We start from the raw sequence: 26,499 nt of genomic DNA on the forward strand, positions 1-26,499 counted from the left end.
ACGCGCTACGGTTGTGCATTCGGCGGTGTGCTGCAGTTGTGCGATCGGACAGAAAATTTGATTGGAACGGATTAAATTTGTTTCCATTATTTGTAATGGAAAAACATGATTCGGAATTCGCACGATTCACTTCTAGAACAGCCTTCTGGAACGGATTGTGGTCGAAAACCGAGGCTCCACTGTATACCGTATTTTCCGGACTATAAGTCGCTCCGGAGTATAAGTCGCACCAGCCATAAAATGCCCCAAAAAGTGAAAAAAAACCCATATAAGTCGCTCCGGAGTATAAGTCGAATTTTGGGGGGCAATTTATTCGACAAAATCCCACACCAAAACCAGTCATGAACGAGCAACAACAGGCTAAACGATAGCAACAACAGCCTAAACGATAGGTATGCTAACGTGACAAACACAAACAAAGAGCTGAGAACGGGCCTGACGTAACATATAGAGTGATTAAGGACAACTATTACATGAATAACATGTTTATAAAACCATCGGTGTCACTCCAATTCATGAAATAGCAACAACAGGCTAAACGATAGGTATGCTAACATGACAAACACAAACAAAGAGCTGAGAACGGGCCTGACGTAACATATAGAGTGATTAAGGACAACTTTTACATGAATAACATGTTTATAAAACCATCGGTGTCACTCCAATTCATTAAATCTATCGATCGTTCGATACGATAGCAACAGGCTAAACGATAGGTATGCTAACGTGATAAACAAACGAGGAGCTGAGAACGGGCCTGACGTAACATAAAGAGTGATTAAGGACAACTATTACATAAATAACATGTTTATAAAACCATCGGTGTCACTCCAATTCATTAAATCCATCGATCGTTTGATACGATAGCCACAGGCTAAACGATAGGTATGCTAACGTGACAAACACAAACGAAGAGCTGAGAATGGGCCTGACGTAACATATAGAGTTTTAAAGAAAACGATTACATGAATAACACGTTTATAAAATCATCGGTGTCACTCCAATTCATTGAATCCATCGTTCGTTCTTTGTCAACAATGGGTGCGCGCGGCTGAGGGCGCTTGCACTTCAAAATATTCCACAGGCTCATAAACTATATTTCGAACAACTATAATATAAGCAATAATATTATCAAACCATCCGTGCACTTTAAATCCATTAAATCCATCGATCAAAGTCCTCGTCCTTTGTCAACATCGCCGCGCGTGCGCCCTGACGTCAGCCTCGTCTTTATTCCACAGATCTAGTATATAACTATATTGTAGCGTTAACAAAGTACAAGGATAGACGTGGGTTTGGTAAATGGCTCTTTATTAAACAAAACAAACTTCCAAGCGTGTGGCGGCGTGGACTTCCAGACATGAGAGCTCCATGGCATAGGACCGGGCGTGCGTAATGGCCATGTCCGAGCCCCATGCATCGTTCGCGGACAGCCACTCGGCCGAGCGCCGGCCCCCGACTCAGTAGAGTAGGACCGGGCGTGCGTAAAAGCCATAATAGTTTTTCAAACCTTCTATGTCACTCCAAATCCTTAATTCCTTCAAACTCTTTATCCTCCGTGTCACTTAGAAGGGATCACCGCTAATGATGCCGGTAGTCCTTACGTGGGTACGTTTGTCCTTTATGTAAACAACCGCCGCGCCGCGCCGTGCCACTTACGTCACTTGAAATACTAATCCCTTGGTACATCACGGTTCTCCAAACTTTCTGCTGCTCGATTACTGTTTTCAGCTGCATATTTTACAACTTGAAGTTTTTAACCTGCAAAATATGAGTTTCTTTTTGGTGCCATTTTTCTCAAGCCCACCCAGTTGATGAGTCACAGCCAACGGTGAAATTTAGAGCGCCCTCATCCAGTTTCGTCCGAAAATATAATATTTATTTCATAAAATAATAATAATAATAAAAAAAAATTCAGATGTAGTTTTTTGTTTTGTTTATTTGGTTGTTTTATCAAAGTCAAATTATTGTCGATTTTTTTTCATATACCAAGACACACAAAGAGATTGAAATTACGTTCCCACTATCCCTCGGTGAGATAGTACACATATGCATACAAGCAACACAAAAAAAAACAAGAAGGCACAAACAATGAATGAATAAGAGTGTTGAATAAATGATAAATAAACAAATAATAATAAATAATAATAATAAATATAAGAGGAGCAAAAATGGAGCAAGTGTTCATACAGCAGACAGTGGACTTGGATATGGTGCTTTAAAGTGTTAATTGCTTTATTTGATGTTTTCTCTGTTTTTTATGTTTTGAATATGTTCAAGATAAAGATATAAAAGCATGTGAAGTGATCAACTATACTAAAAATAACATGGGAAGTGGTCAACTATACTTGTAAGTAAGTGATGTCTTAATGATCAAGTAAAAATTTGTGAAAAAAAAACATATATAGGTCGCTCTTGAGTATAAGTCACCCCCCCACCCAAACTATGAAAAAAACGCGACTTATAGTCCGGAAATTACGGTGTTTGAGTTAGGGTTAGGGTTAGGTCAACCGGTGTATATATATATATATATATATATATATATATATATATATATATATATATATATATATATATATATATATATATTCTTATTTTCTTAAAGAGAGAGGATACAAATACAAAGAGAGGTTACAAATAAAGATGTTCTCCAACCTTGATGAAAATGGAGGAGAAAGAAGACAAGTCTTAATTTCTAGTGCCTGACTGTAAAATGGCCACAAGAGGGCCAGTATCGGCCACCGTATCAAATACCAATACCTTGAAAATAAGATAAGTGGTGTTGTTACCGATACCTGCGGTACTTGCCCATCTCGAGACAATACACACCTGTAGTCTTCCAATGGCCACGAGGCAATATTTCCCGGTCTGGCCTGCCTCTGTGTCCTCATCTGGTACAGTCATACCTGAGGGGAGAAACAATTCATCCATTTTTGGATTTATCTTTGTTTGCTTTTGAAAACTCTGTAACAGCAAGCAGAAGTGAGTCGACCAACCATCCCAAACCAGCAAACATCCAATCACACACACACACGCGCGCACACGCACAATGCACACGCACGCACGCTCATACACACACACATGCACCCAAGCATGAAGATCTAGATTAGATGTATTTTTAATTTTGAATATTTCAATCTCCCATAATATGACAACCATTCGCCAGCCAAACCCATGCTATGCCACTGACAAAAAAATTAAAAAACGATTTTATTGTACCGTACTGGCCCGAATATTAAAATGATTAAAAGACGACCCTCTCTTTTTCAAGACTCAAGTTTGAAAAAATATTTTTGGAACACCACATTTAATTTTTATACAGAAAATAATTACAGTACATCTGAAACAAATGATTATAACAATATATTCGAGAGAAGAGACATGTTATTTCGCCTCATTCAAATCCTGCAAAAACTGTCTATCACATCTTAATATCTGAACATTTAAATATGTAAACTAAAGTGCAATCACATTTGTAAATGAATGGCTTCTGGTTTTTGAAATGTAAATAAACCAACCTACTGTGATAAAACAAAAAAATTGCAATAAGTGCATCAAAGTAAAGTCTAACTAACTGTAGTCTTGCAACAAACCTGAATAAGGAAAAACTTTGCAATAAAATAATGCAAACTGCTACCGCTATTGTTGGGGAGCCTGAGGACTTAGAACACAGGAGGGAAGATGTGGTTCAGTTTTGATTGCTTTACTGAATTATTGGCAAAAAGGTAACAGGCACTGTGGCTCATAGGGGCATACAGGCAAACTGGCAAAAGGGTATAGGCACACATTTGTTCGTAAGGATGTGAGAGCAAGCGTGTGTAGTGTATGTACATGGGTGAGACTTTGGGTGTGTGAAAGTAATTCTTGTGTGTGTGATTATTGTATGAAGCGTGTGAAGGGTGTGTGTGGTTCTGCAACAGACAGAAATACAACACGTAAGTCAACGCTCAACTTCTGACGTCACACAACACTAATAGACGGCACACATTACATAACTAACTGCGCGTAACGGTTCCGCTTTATTAAATAACCATAAATGAAATACTCTCGGCAACACACCCAACATAAGTCATCGAGACAACAAAATACATTTGCTGGTGACTGTTAGTCGCCGTGCCGCTGCGTAACGGCTACTCGTACGATGCAAGGCAAACTGAAAGGCGCGCGTTGAAGCGATCAATCAAACGGCGCACACACGAAACAAACCGCGATCAGACAAACGGCACGACAGTAGACACTAGTAAGAATGAAATGTATATACTCACCTTGTGTCAAAGACGCACACGATCACAGCAACATACTCAATCGATACCAGCAACCTATAACCTTCCGCTGCACACAAGCTCCAACAATTGCGATAAGCTGAGGTAACTCACGTGAGACTTAAGGCGCGGTGACATAACTTTCCAACATTTTAACAACATAGAAACCTTTCTAACAGCTATTTGTATTTTTCTTCTTTGTGACAGGGGTTCGCTTTGGCCTGGGGAGTTAAGTTCAGCATTCGCTTTAAAGATATCTGGCGCATCTCGCGTTGTGAATGGGTATAATGTCTAGACCCCGAATGTAAGACGACTCCACTTTTTCAGTCTTATTTGAATGCAAAAAACACCGTCTTATATCCGGGCCAATATGGTAATTTATTGTTGTTGTGGTAGTTTGGGCACCTCCTTGTTGTGTGGCTCTTTGCAATTTGGTAGGTGTTTTTTTGCTGTTCTTCCAAACCAGGTTTGCCACTCAGAGAACCATTTTACATCAAAATTTATATTTTGCGCTTCATTATTGCATATTGAATAGCTAAAAAGACATTCTATTGCTCAATCTCAAAATAGTGATGTGTATAGGGAGCCATTCTCATGTTCATTCGAAAGAGGCCATGGCGCAGATGGTTGTCAATTGGTAATTTTCAATTCGTTAATGACTGCATGAAGGCTCACGGCAATAAGAGTTCAGAGTCAACGCTAGTAAGAAAGTGAAGAAAATGAGGGACAGGATATGATACTCAAACAGAGGCATTTTTTTTTCTCATTCCCAATCTGAACTATACAAAAGTTATCTGGATGTAGTGTGTGTGCGTGTAGGTTTAATAAAAGTTTCGTTTATGAATAATGTTATTTTGTTTCGTTTCAGTTGCTAACATGAATTGGGCCGGTGAGCGTTGCGCTTTCATTGTGGAAACGTTTATCAAAAACGAATCTGTAACTGCAACACAACGAGCGTTCCGTTTGCGCTTCAGACTTGGTAGACATGATCCCGTACCTGCTCGAAACACGATCTTGTTATGGGTTACCATAATTTTCGGACTATAAGTCGCGTTTTTTTCATAGTTTGGGTGGAGGGGGCGACATATACTCAGGAGCGACTTATCTATGTTTTTTTCACGAATTCTTACTTGATCATTAACACATCACTTACTTACAAGTATAGTTGACCACTTCACATGTTATTTTTAGTATAGTTGATCACTTCACATGCTTTTATATCTTTATCTTGAAGATATTCAAAAATAAAAATAGAGAAAAAATCAAATAAAGCAATTAACACTTTAAAGCGCCATATCCAAGTCCACTGTCTGCTGTATGCACAATTGCTCCATTTTTACTCCTCCTATATTTATTATGGTATTTGTTTATTTATTATTTATTCATCACTCTTATTTATTCATTGTTGGTGCCTTCTTGTTTTTTTTTGTGATGTTTAGTTGTATGCATATTGTGTACTATGTCTTGTCACCGTGGGATAGTGGGAACGTAATTTCAATCTCTTTGTTTGTCTTGGCATATAAAGAAATCGACAATAAAGCAGACTTTGACTTTGATGAAACAACCAAATAAACAAAACAAAAAAACTACATCTGAAAAAAAAAATATTTTCAGATGAAACTGGATGAAGGCGCTCTAAATGGGTTTAAGAAAAATGGCACCAAAAAGAAATTCATATTTTGCAGGTAACAAACTTCAAGTTGTAAAATATGCAGCCGAAAACAGTAATCGAGCAGCAGAAAGACAGTTTGGAGAACCGTGATGTACCAAAACATTACTGTAATTTGAATTTCAAGTGACGTCAGTGGCACGGTGCGGCGTGGTGCGGCGCGGCGGTTGTTTACATAAAGGACAAACGTACCCACGTATGAACTACCGGCATTATTAGCGGCTTTGTTTGTAAGTGACACGGAGGACACAGAGATTGAAGGAATTAAGGATTTGGAGTGACATAGAAGGTTTGAAAAACTATTATGGCTTTTACGGACGCCCGGTCCTACTCTACTGAGCTCTCGTTCACCTCCGTGGATCAAAGTTAGGGGTCGGCGCTCGGCCGGATGGCTGTCCACGGAGGGTGCATGGGGCTCGGTAGAGTAGGAACGGGCGTTCGTAAAACCAAAATAACATTATTCGAAAACGAAACGAAAATGAAACGAAAAAAAATGCCATTAGATGTACTTTTCAAAAAAAAAAATGTGTTTCTTTAATTTATTTGCATTTTATTAAACCTACAAATGTGTCAAATCATTTTGCCGGACCCTGTGTATACACATATATATATATATATACAAATATGTACCTGAATATTCAGGTACCTGAATGGTCATAGCTCATAAGAGTAATTCTTTTATATATATATATATATATAGCACGTCCGCCTCACGGTTAGGAGGGTGCGGGTTCGATTCCACCTCCGGCCCTCCCTGTGTGGAGTTTGCATGTTCTCCCCGGGCCCGCGTGGGTTTTCTCCGGGCACTCCGGTTTCCTCCCACATCCCAAAAACATGCTTGGTAGGCCGATTGAGCACTCCAAATTGTCCCTAGGTGTGAGTGCGAGTGCGGATGGTTGTTTGTCTATGTGTGCCCTGCGATTGGCTGGCAACCGGTTCAGGGTGTCCCCCGCCTACTGCCCGTTGATGGCTGGGATAGGCTCCAGCACGCCAGCGACCCCCGTGGGGACTAAGCGGTTCAGAAAACGGATGGATGGATGTTACTACTGTGCCGTTTGTCCAATCGCGGTTTGCTTCATGTGCGCGCCATTTGATTGACAGCTCCGGCGCACTCCTTTAAGTTTGCCTCGCATCGTATGAGTAGCCGTTACCCAGTGGCACGGCGACTAACAGCAAATGTATTTTGTCGTCTCGATCGATGTTTGGTGTGTTGCAGAGAGTATTTCATTTATGGTTATGTATACTTAGTTTTTGCCAATAATTCAGTAAAGCAATCAAAACTGAACCACATCTTCCCTTCTGTGTTCTGACCGACACCCGGGGGCGAAAAGAGCATCACCATCCGAGCCAACCCCCTATACAGTCCTCAGGCTCCACAACAATAGTGGTAGCAGTTTGCATTATTTTATTGCAAAGTTTTTCCTTATTCAGATTTGTTTCAAGTCTACAGTTACAGTTACACTTCACTTTGAGGCAGTTATTGCAATTTTGTTGTTTTATCACAGTAGATTGGTTTATTTACATTTCAAAAACCAGAAGCCATTCATTTACAAATGTGATTGCACTTTAGTTTACATGTTTAAATGTTCAGATATTAAGATGTGATAGACAGTTTTTGCAGGATTTGACTGAGGCAAAATATCATGCTTTTCTCTCTCTCGGATATATTGTTATAATCATTTGTTTCAGATGTACTGTAATTATTTTCTGTATAAAAATTAAATTTGGTGTTCAAAAAGTACTTTTTCAAACTTGAGTCAAAAAGTATTTTTTCAAACTTGAGTCTTGAAAAAGAGGGGGTCGTCTTATAATCGGGGTCGTCTTATATTCGGGCCAATACGGTATATATGTGTATACATATATATATATATATATATATATATATATATATCTCTACCTCCAAAAAGGTTAAGAACCACCGATATATATATATATATATAGAGAGAGATATATATAGAGATATATATAGAGATATGGAGATATATATATATATATATATATATATATATATATATATATATATATATCCAGTGGAGCCTCAGTTTTCGAACGTTCCGGTTCTCGAACAAATCGGTATTCGAACAAAAAATTCGAGACTTTTTTGCTTCGGATGTCGGACAAAATTCGGTTGTCGAACCTCGCAAGATGAGCCGAGAGGACCCGCATTCCAACTGACTCCATTCGTTATTACGTTCTCGTTACTCTGAGGATTTCATTAACTCTAAACATGCCTCCAAAGGAAGCAAGTGGGAGCAGTAAAGCCATCCTAAAACACAAAGACGCTCCTAAAGCAATGAGACAGTGAGCGCCCGGCGCGCTGCGGTTGCGCGATCGGACCAAATTAAGCTCCCTGCGCAGTGAGGTCCACTTTAATTTTGGAAAGTACATCAGGACTTTAAAAATATTTTCTAAATTTCAGCGACACACAACAATAATGCGACCAGCGCGGTGCAGTTGCGCGGTCGGCGACGCGCGATGGTTGCGTGTTCGGCGGTGCGCTGCAGTTGCGCGATTGGACAAAAATGCGCAAATGAAAAAATGCTTAAAAAAGGCGGGGTTTTTTTTTTTGGCTTGGAACGGATTCATTTTTTGTCCATTATTTGTAATGGGAAAATATGATTCGGAAATCGAACAATTGACTTCTATCTATCAATCTATGTATCTATGTATCTATGTATCTATGTATCTATGTATCTATGTATCTATCTATCTATGTATCTATCTATCTATGTATCTATCTATCTATGTATGTATCTATCTATGTATCTATCTATGTATCTATCTATCTATCCATCTATCCATCTATCCATCTATCCATCTATCCATCCCTCCCTCCCTCCTCTCTCTCTCTCTCTCTCTCTCTCTCTCTCTCTCTCTCTCTCTCTCTCTCTCTCTCTCTCTCTCTCTCTCTCTCTATATATATATATATATATATATATATATATATATACTCCATATATATACTCTATATATAACTGCAAGCGCTGCCGAAACTTGATGAGGATGCTGTTCATTTGAATCGGGTGTGTTGAAAAAGAGTAAGATCGAAAAGATGCAAGATAGCAGCTGACGAGTTCATGAAATTTTTCACTCAAAAGATTTAATCCATTAGGGATGAGATCACGATGACCGTTCCAATCACTCAGTCAAGACTGCCGATTACGGGAGCTGACAATCATGTGATATCCCTCTCAAATTGTAAATTTTAAAAAAATCTTTTGTCCCTATACAATTGGTTAGCGCGGCTAAACAAACAACGTGTTTACTCAACCCGCTTCCTGAGTTAAAGAATTATTTCAGATTTTAGGACCGTCCGTCCTATATATAATTAATCTGTCTGTCTCGTCTGGTATTGTGCCAACAGCTTTTAAAACCCCTATGATTAAACCGCTACTTAAGCGACCAAACCTCGACCCGGACCGTCTCAGTAATTATAGGCCGGTTTCAAATCTCCCGTTCATAGCAAATTTTTTTGAAAAAGTAGTCGCGCAGCTGATTAATGATTGCATGGTCGCTAACAATCGATTTGAATCTTTTCAGTCTAGTTTTAGAGCTAACCACTCCACTGAGACAGCACAAGAAGTCCGCAGGGTCTAGACTAGAGCATTTGCTATTTGGGCTCCAGAGCTTTGGAATGCCCTGTCGATAGTTATCAGAACTTCTACCTCGGTAGAAACATTTAAAGGCCCAGAGACACCGGTATATGTATAAATCGGTTTTAGTTAGCTTATGGGCTAATAAATATAAATTGACGATCGAAACAACGAAAAGGAAGCTGTTGCTCTGAAAAATATAATTTAAATTTGCCACGCAGACGAGTTTGACTGTACCGAGCCGCCTCCTTCTAGACTGGGGAAGAAGCCGGAAGTGACGTTTCAAGTTGTTCGCGTTTAGCTTCAGTGAATGTAAACAAAAAGAGAAGAGGGGCCAGTGCGGAGACGTGGGGCCAGGCTTGCGGCCAACCCAGCTCGCCCAGCCGTGCCTTCCATTCTCCTGGCATACGTTCGTTCGCGGGACGACAAGATGGCTTGCGTTCGCCTGATAGGATCCACGAACCGGACAGTGCAAGCCTGCTGTGTGCTCGTGTTCACAGTGGCCTGGTTGACTGTCATCTTTCCGGACTCTGCTGTGCATCGGGAGCGGCTAGGGTGCTATCACTCTTATTGTTCATTGATGTCGACTTCTTGTTTTATTTTTCCTGTGTTGTTTACTTGTATGTGCGTTGTGAACTCTGTCTTGTCACCCTGGGATAGTGAGAAACGTAATTTCGATCTCTTTGTGTTTCTTGACATGCGGAGGAATTGACAATAAAGGAGACTTTGACTTTGAGACTTTGACTTTGAAAAGTATGTCGAAGCGTGACGGGAGGGGCACAATTCAGAAAACGTGCTCAGCTCGTTGAAAAAATGTGATTTAAGCAATAAAATTAAAAATGCGCCTAAAACCTAAACCAAATGCTGCAGATGTTCATTTCTTCATGCGCAGTGGTCAACTCGGCACTCTAAAGCCCCCTGAAAACTTTTTACTATGCCAACCTAACCACAGTGGTAGCACAATTCAGAAAACGTGCTCAGCTCGTCGAGAAAATGCGATTTAAGCAATAAAATTAAAAATGCTTATAAAACCTAAACCAAATGTTGCAGGTGGTCATTTCTTCATGTGCCGAGATCAACTCGGCACTCTAAAGCCCCCAAGAGCACTTTTTACTATGCCAACCTAACCAGAGTGACGGGAGGGGCACAATTCAGAAAAAGTGCTCAGCTCAGCCCAAGTGAACTGCTAGATTCTTCATATTCGGCGTCAAAAGAGGTTTCTGAATCGGATAAAATGATGCTAATATTGCCGCTAAAACGGAGCTGTCGCTATCATCTGCCATGTTGTTTGGGTTCGTTGAGATCCGGATGCACAACTTGTGACGTCACAGTAATGGCGCCACCAGTGTGGCTGCGTGCGGAACCCGATCGATATTAATTTTAGCTTTATTCTTAGTAATCGGTGTCCATTTTTAATTTCCAATGCGGCAAATGTGTTCTCTTTATACATTCTATCAAATTCCGTTCTAATTGAAAAAAAAAAGGGATGTCTCTGGGCCTTTAAGACATGACTAAAGACACATTTTTATGCTACAGCCTTTAATTAACCTGTGTTGGCTGATTCGGCTGGAGTTTGTCTATCCTGCCCCCCCTGGCTGGGGAGGGGGTTATGTGACACCCAAAGTGAAAATGGCTGTCTGTATTTCTTGTCGACCAATCGGGATGAGGGATCTGAGGCGGATTACCACCCTCGAAGACATGCCATGGTAAGTGAGGGCACCTTCCTGCTGCTCTTCACTTTGAATATGGACATTCACTTTTTCTTTGGATTGTTTTACATGTGTTCGATGTGCCCTGTCTGCATCCATTGCAGCTTGGTCATCCTGGAAGGGGGATCCTCCCATCTGTGGTCTCTTTTCTCAAGGTTTCTCATTTTTCCCCAGTAGGGGGTTTTGAGTTTTTCCTTGCCCTCCTGGGAGTTAAGATCAGAGGATGTTGAGAATAATTATCAATCTTAGCACAGGAGAAGCCCTTTGAGACTTGTCTGTTATTTAGGGATATATAAATAAACTTGACTTCACTTGACTTGACTTAACAGTGGTACTTACAGATTCACTGGCCAGTAATCTACCGCGCATGCTGCCTCGTCTTCTCTGGACCAGCAGAACACATAGGAACTGCCGTGATAAAACACAGCCAAACCATGGCATCTGAGTAAGTCAAAGTAGCTGCTACTTGCTTTACTCCAAAACAACAGAACTGGAAGTCTCTCAGCCAATCAGCAAAGTTTCTAAAAAAGTGTAAATTGATTAAACACATTGACCAGATAACAAAGGATATCTAAAATAAAATATAAAATAAACCGTCATCAACTGCAATGTCTTCCACTTACGCTGTTCAAATCACAGCCAATAAGAGCAGCATCAGCATGGGTGTACAATGTGAAATATTATTTGTCAGCATCCTGTGTCTTCTGCAGTTTATTACTGCATGTGCAGAGGAAAATCGTTTGCTTGCAGGGCTGTGCACACAACATTCCAAAGGAATATTGTTCGTGTAAAGAATCTAAATGTGTTGGTATTTTAAACACATGTGGTACATGAGTTCAGACTGAGTTATTCCAGATACAGTCAAAAGTTCAAAGGATTTAGTTCAGTTTGGTGCGTGATGTTTATTTCCCTCACACTTGTATAACCGACATATTTCAAATTTTCAGATGGTACTCTTTTTTTCTTATTATAAACAAGACAATGAAAATAGCCAAGGATAGAAAAGATTCTTCATTCATCCAGTGTGTAATAGTTGAAGTACATAGCGTGTGACACACATGTCTGGGACTTCGATGTAACCAAAATAAGTTTCTTGGTCTTGGAAATGTCTGAGGCTTCACATTGGTAATTTAGAGCGCTTTGACTTCTGCCAAAATTCCATTAGACTCTCCTGCAGACTTAAATAAGAAAATAGTAAAGTGGAACCACAGTTTTGCTAATTTGTTCCGTGACTCTCTTTGTGAACAAAAATGTTTTGTAATAAAAAAAAACTGATACAGGTGAAGCATAGAGGAAATAGTTTTTTGTTGCATTAAGTGAGAGTTACCCTTGGATACTGTGACAGTTAGTTAACCAAATATTTTTTGTAAATAAAATCTGTATTCATCATTAATTAACAAAGTTACCTATTTTCATTTTTATCAGCATTTCTAGTGAGTTTCAGATAGGTGCTGAAGTCAAGTCAAGTCAGATCAAGTTTATTTATATAGCCCTAAATCACAGGTAAGTCTCAAAGGGCTTCACATATACAAAAAATGACAATTATTCTCAAACATCCCCTGATCTTAATTTCCCAGGAGGGCAAGGAAAAATTAAAAAAAAAAACTACTGGGGGAAAAATGAGAAACAATGAGAAGGGACCACAGATGGGAGGATCTGGGAAGCAATTTCAAAAACAATTTCTTCAGCAAGTACACAACCTGCCATATCACTGTGGGAAAAAATACAATTTTGGTACCCTCTTAATGAAGGAAAAATACATAACTATGAGAAGAAGCGTATTAATACACACACAAAAATGAAAATTAAGTCAGGTAAAATGGAAGAGGCCTGAAAAAAATGATGGTTCCCTTAATTTGATATTTAGTTGCACAACCTTTTGAGGCAATTAGATGGACGGACGGACGGACGGACGGAGGGAGGGAGGGGGAGGGAGAGAGAGTGAGAGAGAGAGATAAATAGACAGAGACAGACAGACAGACAGACAGACAGACAGACAGACAGACAGACAGACAGACAGATTAAAACATAGGGCGGATATGAATGGGTGTGTGAATGGGTGAACGTGAGACTGTAACGCGTATGTGAGCACCATAGTGTAGAATCTAGTGCACTCCACTCGGCGTTTACCATGACACGCTGTAAAATAAATAATTGTACAAAAGCATGATGCGCTGACACCTCCCAAACAATCTGCGGAACAGCAATGCTGTGAAAGGTGAACCATGATTGAGTGAGGCACGACTCTATACAAAAATGTATGTACAGCTAAGCCTCGATTTTACACAGACTTTGGGGTCCAGAATTTGGGAATTGCGTTAACCCTAAAAGCGCGTTATTTAGAAAGTCTTGGAAGGGGAAAAAAATTCAGAGCCATGCGTATGTGTATCGGGAAATTGCAGTTGGGAAATACGTACTAAGATACATATTTTTGCATTTGGGGAATAACATCATTATTCTGGGTGAAAATTAATACAATATAATTCAGCATGTAATTTTTGTGCGATGGATCTGGCCCACGGGCCTGGGGTTTGACACCTGTGCACTCCAAGTTTGTGAAACACGTAAAAGTGATACTCTTGGTAGAGCTAATGTCCCATAAGTCATGTGGGGAAATACTATACAGGCAAGAAAACAAAACAAAATCAAGCTTGCAAAAAATTATGCAATATAGATGTTTGCATTGTATTTTTAGAGAATCAACTTTAGCAGGAAATGCTTTCAAATGTATATTAAAAAGTGAAGTGACATTCTCCACATTGACACTTGTCAAATATGAAAACCGTGCATGTGATAGGAGATTGCTCCTTTAATCCAAGTTCTGATCAATGAGCACCTCGAATCCCACAGCTGCTTTCAATTGGATGGGGTCATAGTTTCTTTCTGGGTTTCACTCATGCAGTGGGGGTGAAGCATGGGGCAAGAGGGGACACAGAGTGGAGGGTGTATACTAAAGTATTTGTTTACCTGCAGGGGGCCAAGCTTTGATATAGCCAGTGCAATGAACCACAGAGTACTGAGCTTCTCCTTCTTTTGAAGGTCCGAGGCCATTCCTGTCAGTCATAAACAAACACACCGCAGCATTGACACAAGTCTGTGGAGCTATGACAGTTTGTCATTTTTGAAAATCACTGTTAAAGTGCTTTTATTTTAGTTAAAAAGCTACATAGCGTTGGCTGTATTCAATTTGTAGAACACCAATGAAATATCACATCCAGGTTTCAACTGAATGTCTACTATTTATTCAAAAGAGGTCAGAGTATTGCATGAACTTATCATTCTCCAAAATCAAGAATAGCAACTTCTGTACAGTGCCATGTTTTAAGTAAAAGACAGAGATACTATTCACTCATTCATCAACATTTCTAACTCTGTATCCTAATATGTGGTAAGCAAGAGAACATTTTTGATGGAAAGACAAGATGATGACAAAGATGATGGATGACAAACTTTAGTTATTACCTGTATCTCTTCCTCATATTAGACAGACGATTTAGTGAAATATGATCCAGGGGAGCACTGCCACACCTATAGACAGTACACAAAAGAAGAAATCTGTAACTCTGCAGCTGGAATTTTCATGATATCGGTTGCATAAACCAATCTGTGCCAAGCTGCAAGTTCTCTGCAGTACTGCTTTTCCTTCAAGCTAAAGTTAAAACAGTGGCGAAAGATGACGAGTATCCATCAGAGTTTCCTGGTGACCATTGTCAAAATTAGTTGATGGAACAGTGAAAACAACAGTCTCATGGCTGAACATTACAAATGTCTGTCTGGATTCAATAATAGTTTCCCTGAATTGTTGGCTAGCAGATCAATCTGTGCTCTTCCCAGCCATGTTTATGTATGTCTCAGAGAAGTGTTTCCCTGATTGTTGCAGTCTCTCGCAGACGGTCTCAGAAGCATGTTGTTTGAATTATAAAGAGCCAGAAATAGCAACATGAAAGGAAAATGCCAATCCAACAGATTCCGAGCAACTTAGCACACAGCAGATGTCATGAAACTCACAGGACATTATGACAGACAAAACAAAGAGGCCTCTGATGTTTCTGTATACTGTCCAAACCATAAAATGTTGGCAATATTCTGTTTTTAACATTTTGTTAACCTAACCTTGTGCACGTATATAACCGATTTGACATGTTTAAGAGCTCATACTTGTTGAGTGTTAGAGGCTTTGGAGTAAAAATATGTTGTCTAAATGGTAGCAACAAACACAGACCATAGTTTATCAATAGAGTCAGACAGTTGCATAAAGGTTAACAAAGCTCTACAGCCGAGCAGCAAAGTACAGAATTTGCATATTTTTCCTGAGCTTAAGTGGTCTCACTCAAGGTATTCCCATTGTCAAAATATGCATATTTAAAAGGACACAAAAGTGAAGGTGTTTCATTTTTTACAGCCCAGTATTCATAAAAATGAAAAAAGTTAGCATTTTCTATTTTATCCATTATATTTTGTAGAAAAAAATGAAACAATAAATGCCTTTAAAAACGCCCACTTATAATGAGGAATAGGGCCACACACCCCTCCCCTCTGTCTTGGTTGATGACATCACGGAGGGAAGCGAGGTCGGCTTGTTGGAAAAATTATTGGAAAGATTGGGAGCACCTGACTTCCAGCAAGGGTCCCGCCCTTCAACTGAGTGTGGCCGCTTAAAGCACCTTTTTCGGATAGGCGGCAGAGGTGGTACGTGGACTTCAGGTGTAATGTAAGTCAAATGAACCCTTAACAATTTCATTTGAATATATAACGACGGATAAACAATTCACCTTTCATAAAACCTTTCGGGTTGCATCATGTTCGCGTATGTTGGTGACTGGTGAAAGGAAATACAGACGTGACAAAGCACTTAAACTACAGAGAGGCTGCTCATTTCTTCCTCTTAAATCAGCCACGAAGAGGCTTATTCTTGTGATAAGTTGAAGTAATCATAAGTAGAGATATCCATGTAAATTTTTGTGTCAATTAATAGCTGTTTTTGGACATTTTAAGCGATAGTCATTAGAATTAATTCCAATGGGATAATTGTGATCGCTTCCTTCCGTGACACAGTCAGGCTGATGTGTCAAATCAAGCAGACTCCGCCCAAAAAGTGGCCGTTAGTAAGGCCGCCACCCCTCTGTTCCAAAATACTGCTAAATCACTTCTGCATTTTTTTTTCATGGGGTAATGGTAATATTAACATCATTTTTTAATAGTTAATCACATAAGTGCCAATGTTGCGCTCGCTTTACTGTTCCTTTAAGGCACAGGTGTCAAACTCAAGGCCCGGGGGCCAGATACGGCCTGCCACATCATTTTATGTGGCCCACGAAAGACAAATTGTGCATAAAATACGTGTATCATTCCTAGAATTGCAAATTGTCTTCACTTTTAATATCTTTTTTTTAAAATATTTGACCAGATTTTGCTCGTCTGATCTGAAAACGAGTTATTTGTCAGTTTGTTTTGTAGCTTTTACTGTATATAAGGAGGTGCTCATACATTTATTTGGGGTGACAGTCATAATGGAAGAACTCCGAAAGAAGCTATGACTACAATGCGGCCCGCGAAAAAAATGAGTTTGACACCCCTGCTTTAAGGTAAGGTTGAGGCTATAAATCAAACTCAAGGCTCGTGTGCCAGTTACGGCCTGCCACATCATTTTATGTGGAAAGCAAATTGGGCATTGACTTCATGTGTCAATACTAATATTACAAATTGAATTCACTTTAGAAAATAGAGATATTGCTGGCAATTTTTGTTACTATTTATCTATCCATCCATCCATCCATGCATTTTCTATACCACTTGTCCCCACGGGGGTCGTGGGCATGCTGGACGGGCAGTATGTGGGGGACACCCTGAACTGGTTGCCAGCCAATTGCAGGGCACACAGAGACGAACAACCATTCGCACTCGGACTCATAGCTAGGGGCAATTTGGAGTGCTCAATTGGCCTACCAAGCATTTTTTTGGGATGTGGGAGGAAACCGGAGTGCCCGGAGAAAACCCACGCACGGGGAGAACATGCAAACTCCACACAGGGAGGGCCGGAAGTGGAATCAAATTGAACCCGCACCCTCCTAACTATGAGATGACGTGCTAATCAGTTCGTCATTGAGTCGCCCGTTACTATTTATCTTTTTAAAATATTATATTAATTAATATACAATATATAATGTTTTACTAGCCTCTGCTTTCAAAAATACTGTATTTTTTGGACTACAAATCATGTTTTTTTTTCATAGTTTGGGTGGGGGGCGACTTATACTCAGGAGCGACTTATATGTGAAATTATTCACAAAATTTCAAAATTCAAGAATCCGCGATGTAGTGAAACCGTGACAAATTTACCGTGTTTTAGCAAGGGATTAGTGTAATCTGAACTGCAACTGCGGCGCGGCGCATATGCGACGGTGTTTTACATAAAGGACAAAGGATTCGATCACGGGATTTAATGACTTGGAGTGACAGAGATTCTTGATAAAATTGTCGTTTATAATTATATGGGCCTGTGGAATATTTTGAAGCGCAACCGTCGTGAGCGGCGCGCACCCGGCAGTGTTGACATAAAGGACGATCGATGGATTTAATGATTCGGAGTGACACAGATGGTTTGATAAAATTATTGCTTATATAACAGTTATTTGATATATAATTTATATATCGTTATATGGGCCTGTGGAATAATTTGAAGTGCAACCACCGTCAGCGGCGCGCACCCGGCATTGTTGACATAAAGGACGATCGATGGATTTAATGATTTGGAGTGATACGGATGGTTTGATAAAGGTGTTATTTATGTTATAGTTATTTGGATAACTGTCAATGTTACGTCAGGCCCATTCTCAGCTCTTCGTTTGTGTTTATGTCACGTTAGCATACCTATCGTTTAGTCTGTTGTTGCTCGTTCATGTCTGTTCTTGGTATTGGATTTTGTCGAATAAATTTCCCCCAAAATGCGATTTATACTCCGGAGCGACTTATACATGTTTTTTTTCAATTTATTGTGCATTTTATGGCTAATGCGACGTATATTCCGGAGCGACTTTTAGTCCGAAAAATACGGTAGTTATTTATCATTTTGTTATAATTTCTTCATCGTCATAGTGGCACTCCGAAGGAAAGTGTGACTACGGTGCAGCCTGTGACAAAAAAATGTTGACAGCCCTGCTCAAAATTCTCTGTGGGAGTGTCAGCTTTGCAACTGACACACAATCTTTCCAGGGTTCATTGCACTCTGTCAACTGGGTTAGGCTGCAGCACTCAATGATACAAATAAAGGTAGACAACTTTATCAGAGGTCCTTTTTCAGTTTGAAAACAAAAATGAAAATGTACTTTGTAATTATATTTGTTGTATGGAAACCTCAACAAATGACGATTCACTGTCACGGCGGGATTAAAGTGGGTCTTTGATAGAAATACAGTGTAAAACAGTTTATGGTGTATATATTTTACAAGTTTGCGCCAATAATATTTTGTTGCATGCTGTTTTTTGTTGATTGCACATTGTCAGAAACCCTTTGAATCAAGGTACTAGAATCCAAATGTAAGGCGTCTGACAAAACTGAAAAACGCCTTCAGTACATTAAAAAAAGAAGAAAACCACTTAATGAATGCCGCAAATTTTCCCTTTATGAAGCACTAAAAACGAAAGAGACACAGAACAACTGTTACAATGAGCTTTTAGATTAGTTGAGTGAAATATAAAACACTTTAATATTGAAAAAAAAAATCAACAAATATGCTAATCTGCGGGCAGCTCGGTGGAACGCTGGTTGGCACGACCACAGTTAAGAGGGTGCGGGTTTGATTTCTCCTCCGGCCCTCCCTGTGTGGAGTTTGCATGTTCTCCCCGGGCCCGCATGGGTTTTCTCCGGGCACTCCGGTTTCCTCCTACATCCCCAAAACAAGCTTAGTAGGCCGAATGAGCACTTCAAATTGCCCAAAAGTGTGAGTGCGGATGGTTGTTGGTCTCTGTGTGCCCTGCGATTGGCTGGCAACCAGTTCAGGGTATTCCCCGCCTACTGCCCGATGACTGCTGGGATAGGCACCAGCATGCCAGCGACCCCCGTTTGGACAAGCGGTACAGATAATGGATGGATGGATGCTAATCTGCAGGTGCTGAACCACAAGTATGCAGGGGACGACTATACAGTGGATATTAAATACAAACCTCATACGGCAGATGAAGGAGCGCCTGGAGCCCATACACATTCTCATGGAAGACTGTTGCCCTTCCTTTTTAACTGTTCCTGTCTTCAGGTCAAGAATCCGTCCTAAGAGAGAGAGAGAGAGAGAGAGAGAGAGAGAGAGAGAGAGAGAGAGAGAGAGAGAGAGAGAGAGAGAGAGAGAGAGAGAGAGAGAGAGAGAGAGAGCAACAGAGACAGAGAGACAGAGAGACAGAGAAAGAGAGAGAGAGAGAGAGAGAGAGAGAGAGAGAGAGAGAGAGAGAGAGAGAGAGAAGCTTCTTTTAGTTAAGTCAAGACAAGTACCATAGTTTCCAGACAAAAAGTTGCAGTTTTTTTCATAGTTTGGTGCGACTTATAATCAGGAGTGACTTATATGTAAAATTATTAACACAATATTGCTTGACCATTAACACATTACTTCGTAGATTCTTACTTACTAGTAGTTTATCACGTCACATGTAATTTTCACTTTAAACCGCATGAGAACGCTCTAGGCCTGTGGAATAATTGGAACTGCAACTGACGATGAGTCTGAATCCATCCACTGACTTCCGGAGTCAGCGGAGTAATACAGTGACACAGAGGACGAAGATTTCGATAGATTTAATAATTTGGAGTGACATATATTGAAGCAGGGATGTATCATATGAGAAAAGTGAAAGATAAAAGACATGAGCGGCACAAACAGGATTCATTATCATTGGAAGAAGACTGATCCCTTCCAGATGGACAAGGAATTTGCACCATCTTGCAAATAAAAATTTGACTGGAGCTTTGCACGTGAGTGTGGTGGCATACTTTCTTGACCATGGCAAACATGTAACATTACATCATTAAATATCTCTTGATCCTTTAAAGAAAACACTCCTGAAATGTGTTAAAACAAATGTTTTTCTATATTTCAATTCACAGAATTGCATGAATAAGCCAGTCGTCACAAAGAGGCATCTGTACATTCAAAAGTACACTTGCTCTATATTTAACTTGTTGGTATTCACTCTTTATGAGTGGAGTAAGCTGGTAAACATGCCCTAATTTAAGGGTTTAGCATCAAAGAAGTTACCAAATAAGCTTCCATAATTCACTATTTCAGTTCCACTGAATTTATTGAGTAGAGTTGGGACTTAAAAGGCTATGTATGAGATTGGCATATGTGTGGGTATAATGTGTTTAGTTTTGTGTGTGTACTTTTTATCCTTCACAGTTCTTCACGGTCATTATTGTGTTACGTGGATTACATGTCCCTGCTGGGTATTCAGTTTGCAGTCAGATCAACAGACTGACAGACACAAATAGACATTGAGATGCTGTAAAGCCCCCAGAGAAGGTATTATTTTATGGCCTTCCTTCAGAAGTAAAAGGATAACACAGTGATGCACTCTAGTGTGCAAATGGGATTGATGATATTTTCAGTCTCCCTTGAGCCTTTTAACAAAATGTGACTAGAGCACAGGCAACACCATGCACTGGCATAAGAAATGAACTATTACCATTAATCACTTGAGTTATTCAATTAGACGGTTAAGGAAAAAGATTATATAAGTTTATATAAGTGAAGTCAGTGCCAAACCGCATAGTAAAGTAAAAAAAAAATGCATAGAATTAATTATGAGAGATTATATATGTATAGTAATGGCGTTTCAAAGTGGCAGGGTCCTTTCTATAAATACATAGCTTATAATGCCAACTGACTACAGCATCTAACAAATGAATAAATACCAGCAGAACTACCTGTCATGGAGTTTTCCGAGGTACTGAGCTGTTCTCTCAGCTTGTCAACATCATCTGGGTGGACCTGTTCATAAAGAGTGCTGCCAAACCACTCAGACTGGGGGTGGTTCAACACTGGTGTCACAGAATCAGAGACATAGATCACGCGTCCCGTCTCCGCCGCCACCACAAACAGAAAGCCATCCGCTGCTTCCAAAATCAGATGCTTCAGTTCCTGTAGCCCAAGAAATAATTCACAAATATAAATGTCCGAATATAGTCAAACACAGTGACAAGTTATTACCGCAACAATGAATTTCAAGACAACTCAAATTTTAAAGACTGATTTAACTAATGAATCACAAAATCAAACAGGGGTGTCAGATAGTTGAGTTAGGATTGTAATCTCACGTATATAATATATGCAATTTACAAAAAACAGGTTGTAGAAAGAGATGACAAAAAATAATGTATATTTAATTTTTAGGAACTTTTTTATAGTTGTTTCACACGTTTATATGTAAATGAATTAGTTACAAAGTCGCTCCTTGAAAGTACCTGTTCAGTAAGAAATGAGGGCTTATAAGCTCCATCAGTGGATGTGTTCCCAGTGCCTCGCATTGATTTCATATGAGAGACTGCCATGCGCAAAATGGTCAGTTTGTCAGGTTTACGGGCCAGAGCACTGCAGGTAGGGACCATGTCTGACAGCTCGGTGATGTACTGTGTCATTTTATTGCGTCTGCGCCGCTCAATTTCACTGTGGTTCTCTCTAAAATACAGACAAAGCAGTGACAAAACATAAAACGGGTTTCAGCTAATATACTGCACAATTTGAAAAAAAGCACAGTGAATCATACATCGTCTTTGCTTAATATGTTACGTAACTGTATCTTCCATAATGAATAAAGACAGCAAAAAACATTTGGACCATTTGTATTGTACAAGAGGATGAAGGATGCACATGGATTTCCCATAATTATACATTTCATACACCAGAATATGTTTGCCAGAAGGCTCTGCTTTTTTGCAGGTGAAACTGGGGAAATAATGCTTCATGACTCTAGAAATAAAAAATTAAAAAAACTGAATTTTCAAAAGGACAATCAATGTCCAGTGATCCAGCCTTCCATTTTCTGCCCTCACTTACTTTATCACTTTCTTACCCTCACTAGGGTTGCAGGCAAATGAACTAGTCGCTGATCAATCACAGAACTATCTATAAGTCTTCTTTTTTAAGTGACACAGCCCAAAAAATAAATGTATGTCTCCTAGTAGATTATTTGTGTGGGACGAGGCAGAGTGACCATGTGCGGCACGGACTTTTATTGAGGAGAAGGGGAAAGGGGAGTGGATTGCTGGAATGCGGGGATCGGACCACCAGCAGGCAGGACGTGCGAAGTTGTGGTTGGAGACGGGCGACCGTCTGGGGCATGCGGCGCCCGAACGCCACCAGCCAGTTGGCTGGGCTAACGGGATCAACGATAGTGCGCTGGCTGAAATAGAGAGCAGGCACAGGGAAACAAACGGACAGCAGAATGGGTAGCATACAGGAAAGACAACAAGTAGGGCAACTGAACGAACTGACAACGTGTGACTGGAAGTCCAGAGTTTAGATCGTGCTATTAACAAGCAGGGACAAGTGCAAATAATTGAGTGATTACGTGAGCGTGGCTGTCAACGACTGACAAAAGGAAATTCACTGGTTGGATGACAGATGGCACGGCCACGTGACATTATTAACATTAAGCATCTCCCAATATTCACACATAATTAATTCTGTCTAGAAAAAATATTTTTTTCCAGAAATACGTACTACAAATTCACAGTAGTACAACAGATACCAATCAAACCAATACAAAAATGACATTCATCGTTCTGATATTTCATATATCGTTCTTTCCGCACCAAAAGGCGCACTTAAATGCCTTTAATTTTCTCAAAAATCGAAGGCACGCATAAGGTGCACCTTTTGTGTGGACCGAATTCCAAAATCTAGAAATGTTGTGTGGCTGCCGCCACACAGGGACATATAATATGTCAATGAAACAATCAGAGGACATTACGTTTTCTGTAGATTGGGGCAGTAAACCAATCAGAGGACTGTACGTAATACGTGGAGTACGTCTCTCCACCGCCATTGATGAATATAATCGGGAGGTACAAAGCAAACAGCATTAGGACACTTTAAAATGGCATCGACAAAGAGACATGCTTACAAGGCACAATTCAAACTTTCTGGAAAGCTGGAAACAATGCCGAAGAGCAAAGCGACAACGAGTTTGACTCCGAGGGGAGAACAAGAGGGAACTGGTCATGTTTAATAACTTGCCCAACTGTTTAATTTGGATACAGAAGATGAGGACTTTGAGCGATATGCGTATGAATATTGATTAACAATAACGTGAGTTTCAGTACAGACATGGTTAAATAGAATAAAGTACAACTGAACTCATACAACCGAACTCAGTAAAGTTTTTTTTTTTTTTTTAACCTTAAGTCATGGTGTGCATGCGCTCTATAATGCGGTGTGCCCTGTGTGTGGATTAAGTACAGAACACCCCCCCCACACACACACACACAAGTTGTTTGATAACAACTTGGTTGATATAAAAGAAACCAGTGAAGTAATCTGCATTGTATTAAAACCCAATCAATTAGCATTTAAATTCAATTCTTCTGACATTTTGCTCACCAAAAACAAGTTGTAATGAATGTGAACTTTTAATGCATTTTATTCAGAAGGTTACTTTGAACCTTAAACGGCAGCGTGGCGTACTTATGGATTTTTACGGCCTCCGGCTTCCAGGGGGCGCTCTAGCAGGAAGCAAGAGCGAGACAGGCGAAGAAGAGATAATGCGCCGAAGAAGACGTGCAAGGTTTGTGTTTACATTTCGCGCATCACGCGGAACGCGATCAAGACGGACATTACTGAAAGGAAGCCTTTATACACAAACCGTCATCATGGGGGACAAAAGAAATGCATATGATGCCGCTTTTAAGCCAAAGACAGTCGATGTTGATGACATTATCTTGTGTCTACTCTGGAGCGTACTTATGGATTTTTACGGCCTCCGGTCTCCAGGGGGCGCTCTAGCAGGAAGTAAGAGCGAGACAGACGAAGAAGAGATAATGCGCCGAAGATGACGTGATCGTCTCGCGCATCACGCACACACCCGCATTCACACAAAGACAGGAAGCTTTTATACACAAACCGTCATTATGGGGGATAAAAGAAATGCATATGATGTCGCTTTTAAGCAATACGTGTCGCTCGCTAGTTTAATATAATTTAGCGCTTCGTGCATGAATAAGATTAGCATGAACAGAACCTCTTCACACTCAAAGAAATGCATAAAACCGACGACGAAAGAGAGACTGAGAAAGTGCGAGGCGAAGGATATCTAACGCTTTTCCAATCGGACACTAAGGAGGAAGACTTCGATAGTTTCAGTGCACAGGAGGAAGATGAAGACGGCTCTTTTTTTACTTTTACTGGTATGTTTTTTTTAACCAGCCCTGTTCGTGCTGTGCTACCGTGTTGCTGCCGTGTTGCTGCTGTGTTACTTCCGTGTTGCTGCGGTATTACTGCCGCGTCACAGGCAGTGTTTGGAAAGAAATGTTAAGGTATGTTATTAAAGCTTTAAAAAAAACTTTCTGTGTCCAGTCTTTCTTCGCTAATAACTCGCGTGCACACTTTCGCGTTGCTGCGGTACTACTGCTGCGTCACAGGCAATGTTTAGAAAGACATGTTCAAGTATGTTATTAAAACGTTAAAAAGGCTTTCTATGTACTGTCTTTCTTTGTAAAAAACTCGTGTGCACGTGCGGCTTATAGTCCGGTGCGGCTTATGTAAGAAAAAAAATGAAATATCCCTAAATTTTAGCTGGTGCGGTTTACAATCCGGTGCAGTTTATAGTCCGGCAATTACGGTAATCATTTAAAATTTGCTGACTCGGATACGATGGTGCCGTCACCAGAACTTTGAATTTGTTGTTAGTGCTACTCCTCTGACAGTTACAGACCAACTTGTCGAGGAAATGGATCTGAGGCGAAAACCTTTTTCCAACTAAGTAATCCCGCTTCCTACTAATGCAACGAGAAGGAGGATGACATTAAAGTGGCAAGTGACAGCACACAATTTCATCACACTCCGTGGCAATGACTCTTTTAATTACTTCACTGTCACGCATTTACAATTGCCATCAAAGGGGATTCGATCACCTGTTGGCGAGCGGAGACACAAATGCTCAGGTTAGCTTCGCACTAGTAGATAGGACAGCGGTGGGCAAACTTTTTGACTGGCGGGCCGAATTTGGTTCTAAATTTTGATCGGGGGCCGAACCAGGAGCAGATGGATGTAGTGTTTGTGTGAAGTAATAGAAATGACATGTAAAGGTCTTTGCATAAAAGGTTTGTACTTTTAGCAGGTAGTAAAGCATGGATATTCAAAAAAAGCTTTTTGAAAACAAATGCATTTATTAACAGCATTAAAAACATATTTCACCAAAAAACTATCAGTGATTCTCATTAAATATGACACTGTTATTATGAATAATAGTTTCCTTCACTTCAGCGCCTGTAGGTCAGATTTATGGAATATGTTTATCTAATGAGACAAAATCACATCAAACGGCAAACATTTTGACCAAATACATCATCTTGAAGAATCAGTGAAAGAATACTTCTAAACAAAGTAATAAAGAAATCAATAGTATTGTTGGTCTCCCTTTTTTGCTAGTGCATCATGGTCTGGAGTAAAATTTGTTGTGGTAATTCTTAGGATAGAGCCGAGGTGTCAGTCTGTTAACCTAGAGCTGTGACAGGCTTTGTTGACGTTCATGTGGTGGAACGTCTGCTCACACACGTAGGTCGAGCCAAATTGTCCTCTCTTTTTTTTTTTAAACACTCGGTCCACCTTTCTTTTCTCATTTTAGTGGAAGGATTCCAGGGGAAGGTTTGTGGGTGGCATTAACGTAAAACTGTATCTGAAAGCTCAGCGCGCGAATTACAAGAATGCTATAATCGCGATAATCAGCGCCCATCGCCACCTGTCTCTCGTTACCTGCTCATCTGGGCGTGTATTTTAAACGCTGTTCTCCCGTCCCTCCTAGGTAGTTCGTCTGGCTCGCTACTTGTCTATGTTGTGACTCATTCCTGCTCACTGGCAATTTCACCAAACTGACTCCTGCTGACCTTGCTTTCCTGCTTGACCGACCCATTCATGAACACTGCCAGGCCTGACCTATTGCCTGATCCTGAAAACGTCTCTGCCTTATGCCTTGCCTGCCTGTTTGATCGTTCTGCTCCGAACTCTGTCTGGCCTGACCTTCTTCCTGTCGACCACGAGCTTGCCTGCCCTTGCTTGCCCTGTCTG

At 40.2% G+C, this 26,499-nt stretch overlaps 1 protein-coding gene across 10 annotated transcripts in view; it reads right to left on the reverse strand.

The window, feature by feature from the left end:
• The window catches only part of arnt2 (aryl hydrocarbon receptor nuclear translocator 2), a 99,908-nt gene that overhangs the window by 42,364 nt on the left and 31,045 nt on the right, over positions 1–26,499 (reverse strand). For 7 of the 10 annotated variants that reach the window (XM_088370736.1, XM_088370734.1, XM_088370735.1 and 4 more), the window contains 6 exons: positions 21,681–21,894; positions 21,144–21,357; positions 19,397–19,499; positions 14,696–14,761; positions 14,201–14,286; positions 2,830–2,906 (listed from right to left, as the gene is read on the reverse strand). In XM_088370736.1, coding sequence (XP_088226862.1) covers positions 2,830–2,906; positions 14,201–14,286; positions 14,696–14,761; positions 19,397–19,499; positions 21,144–21,357; positions 21,681–21,894 — 760 coding nt within the window. Of the gene's footprint in view, positions 1–2,829; positions 2,907–14,200; positions 14,287–14,695; positions 14,762–19,396; positions 19,500–21,143; positions 21,358–21,680; positions 21,895–23,817; positions 24,118–24,177; positions 26,485–26,499 lie in introns of those variants that run through there. The other 3 variants (XM_088370740.1, XM_088370737.1, XM_088370738.1) reach the window with 3 other exon arrangements.

The sequence above is a fragment of the Syngnathus floridae genome, chromosome 3 (assembly GCF_059516105.1).
Source record: "Syngnathus floridae isolate MCC-2025c chromosome 3, RoL_Sflo_1.0, whole genome shotgun sequence".
Taxonomy (NCBI): Eukaryota; Metazoa; Chordata; class Actinopteri; order Syngnathiformes; family Syngnathidae; genus Syngnathus; species Syngnathus floridae.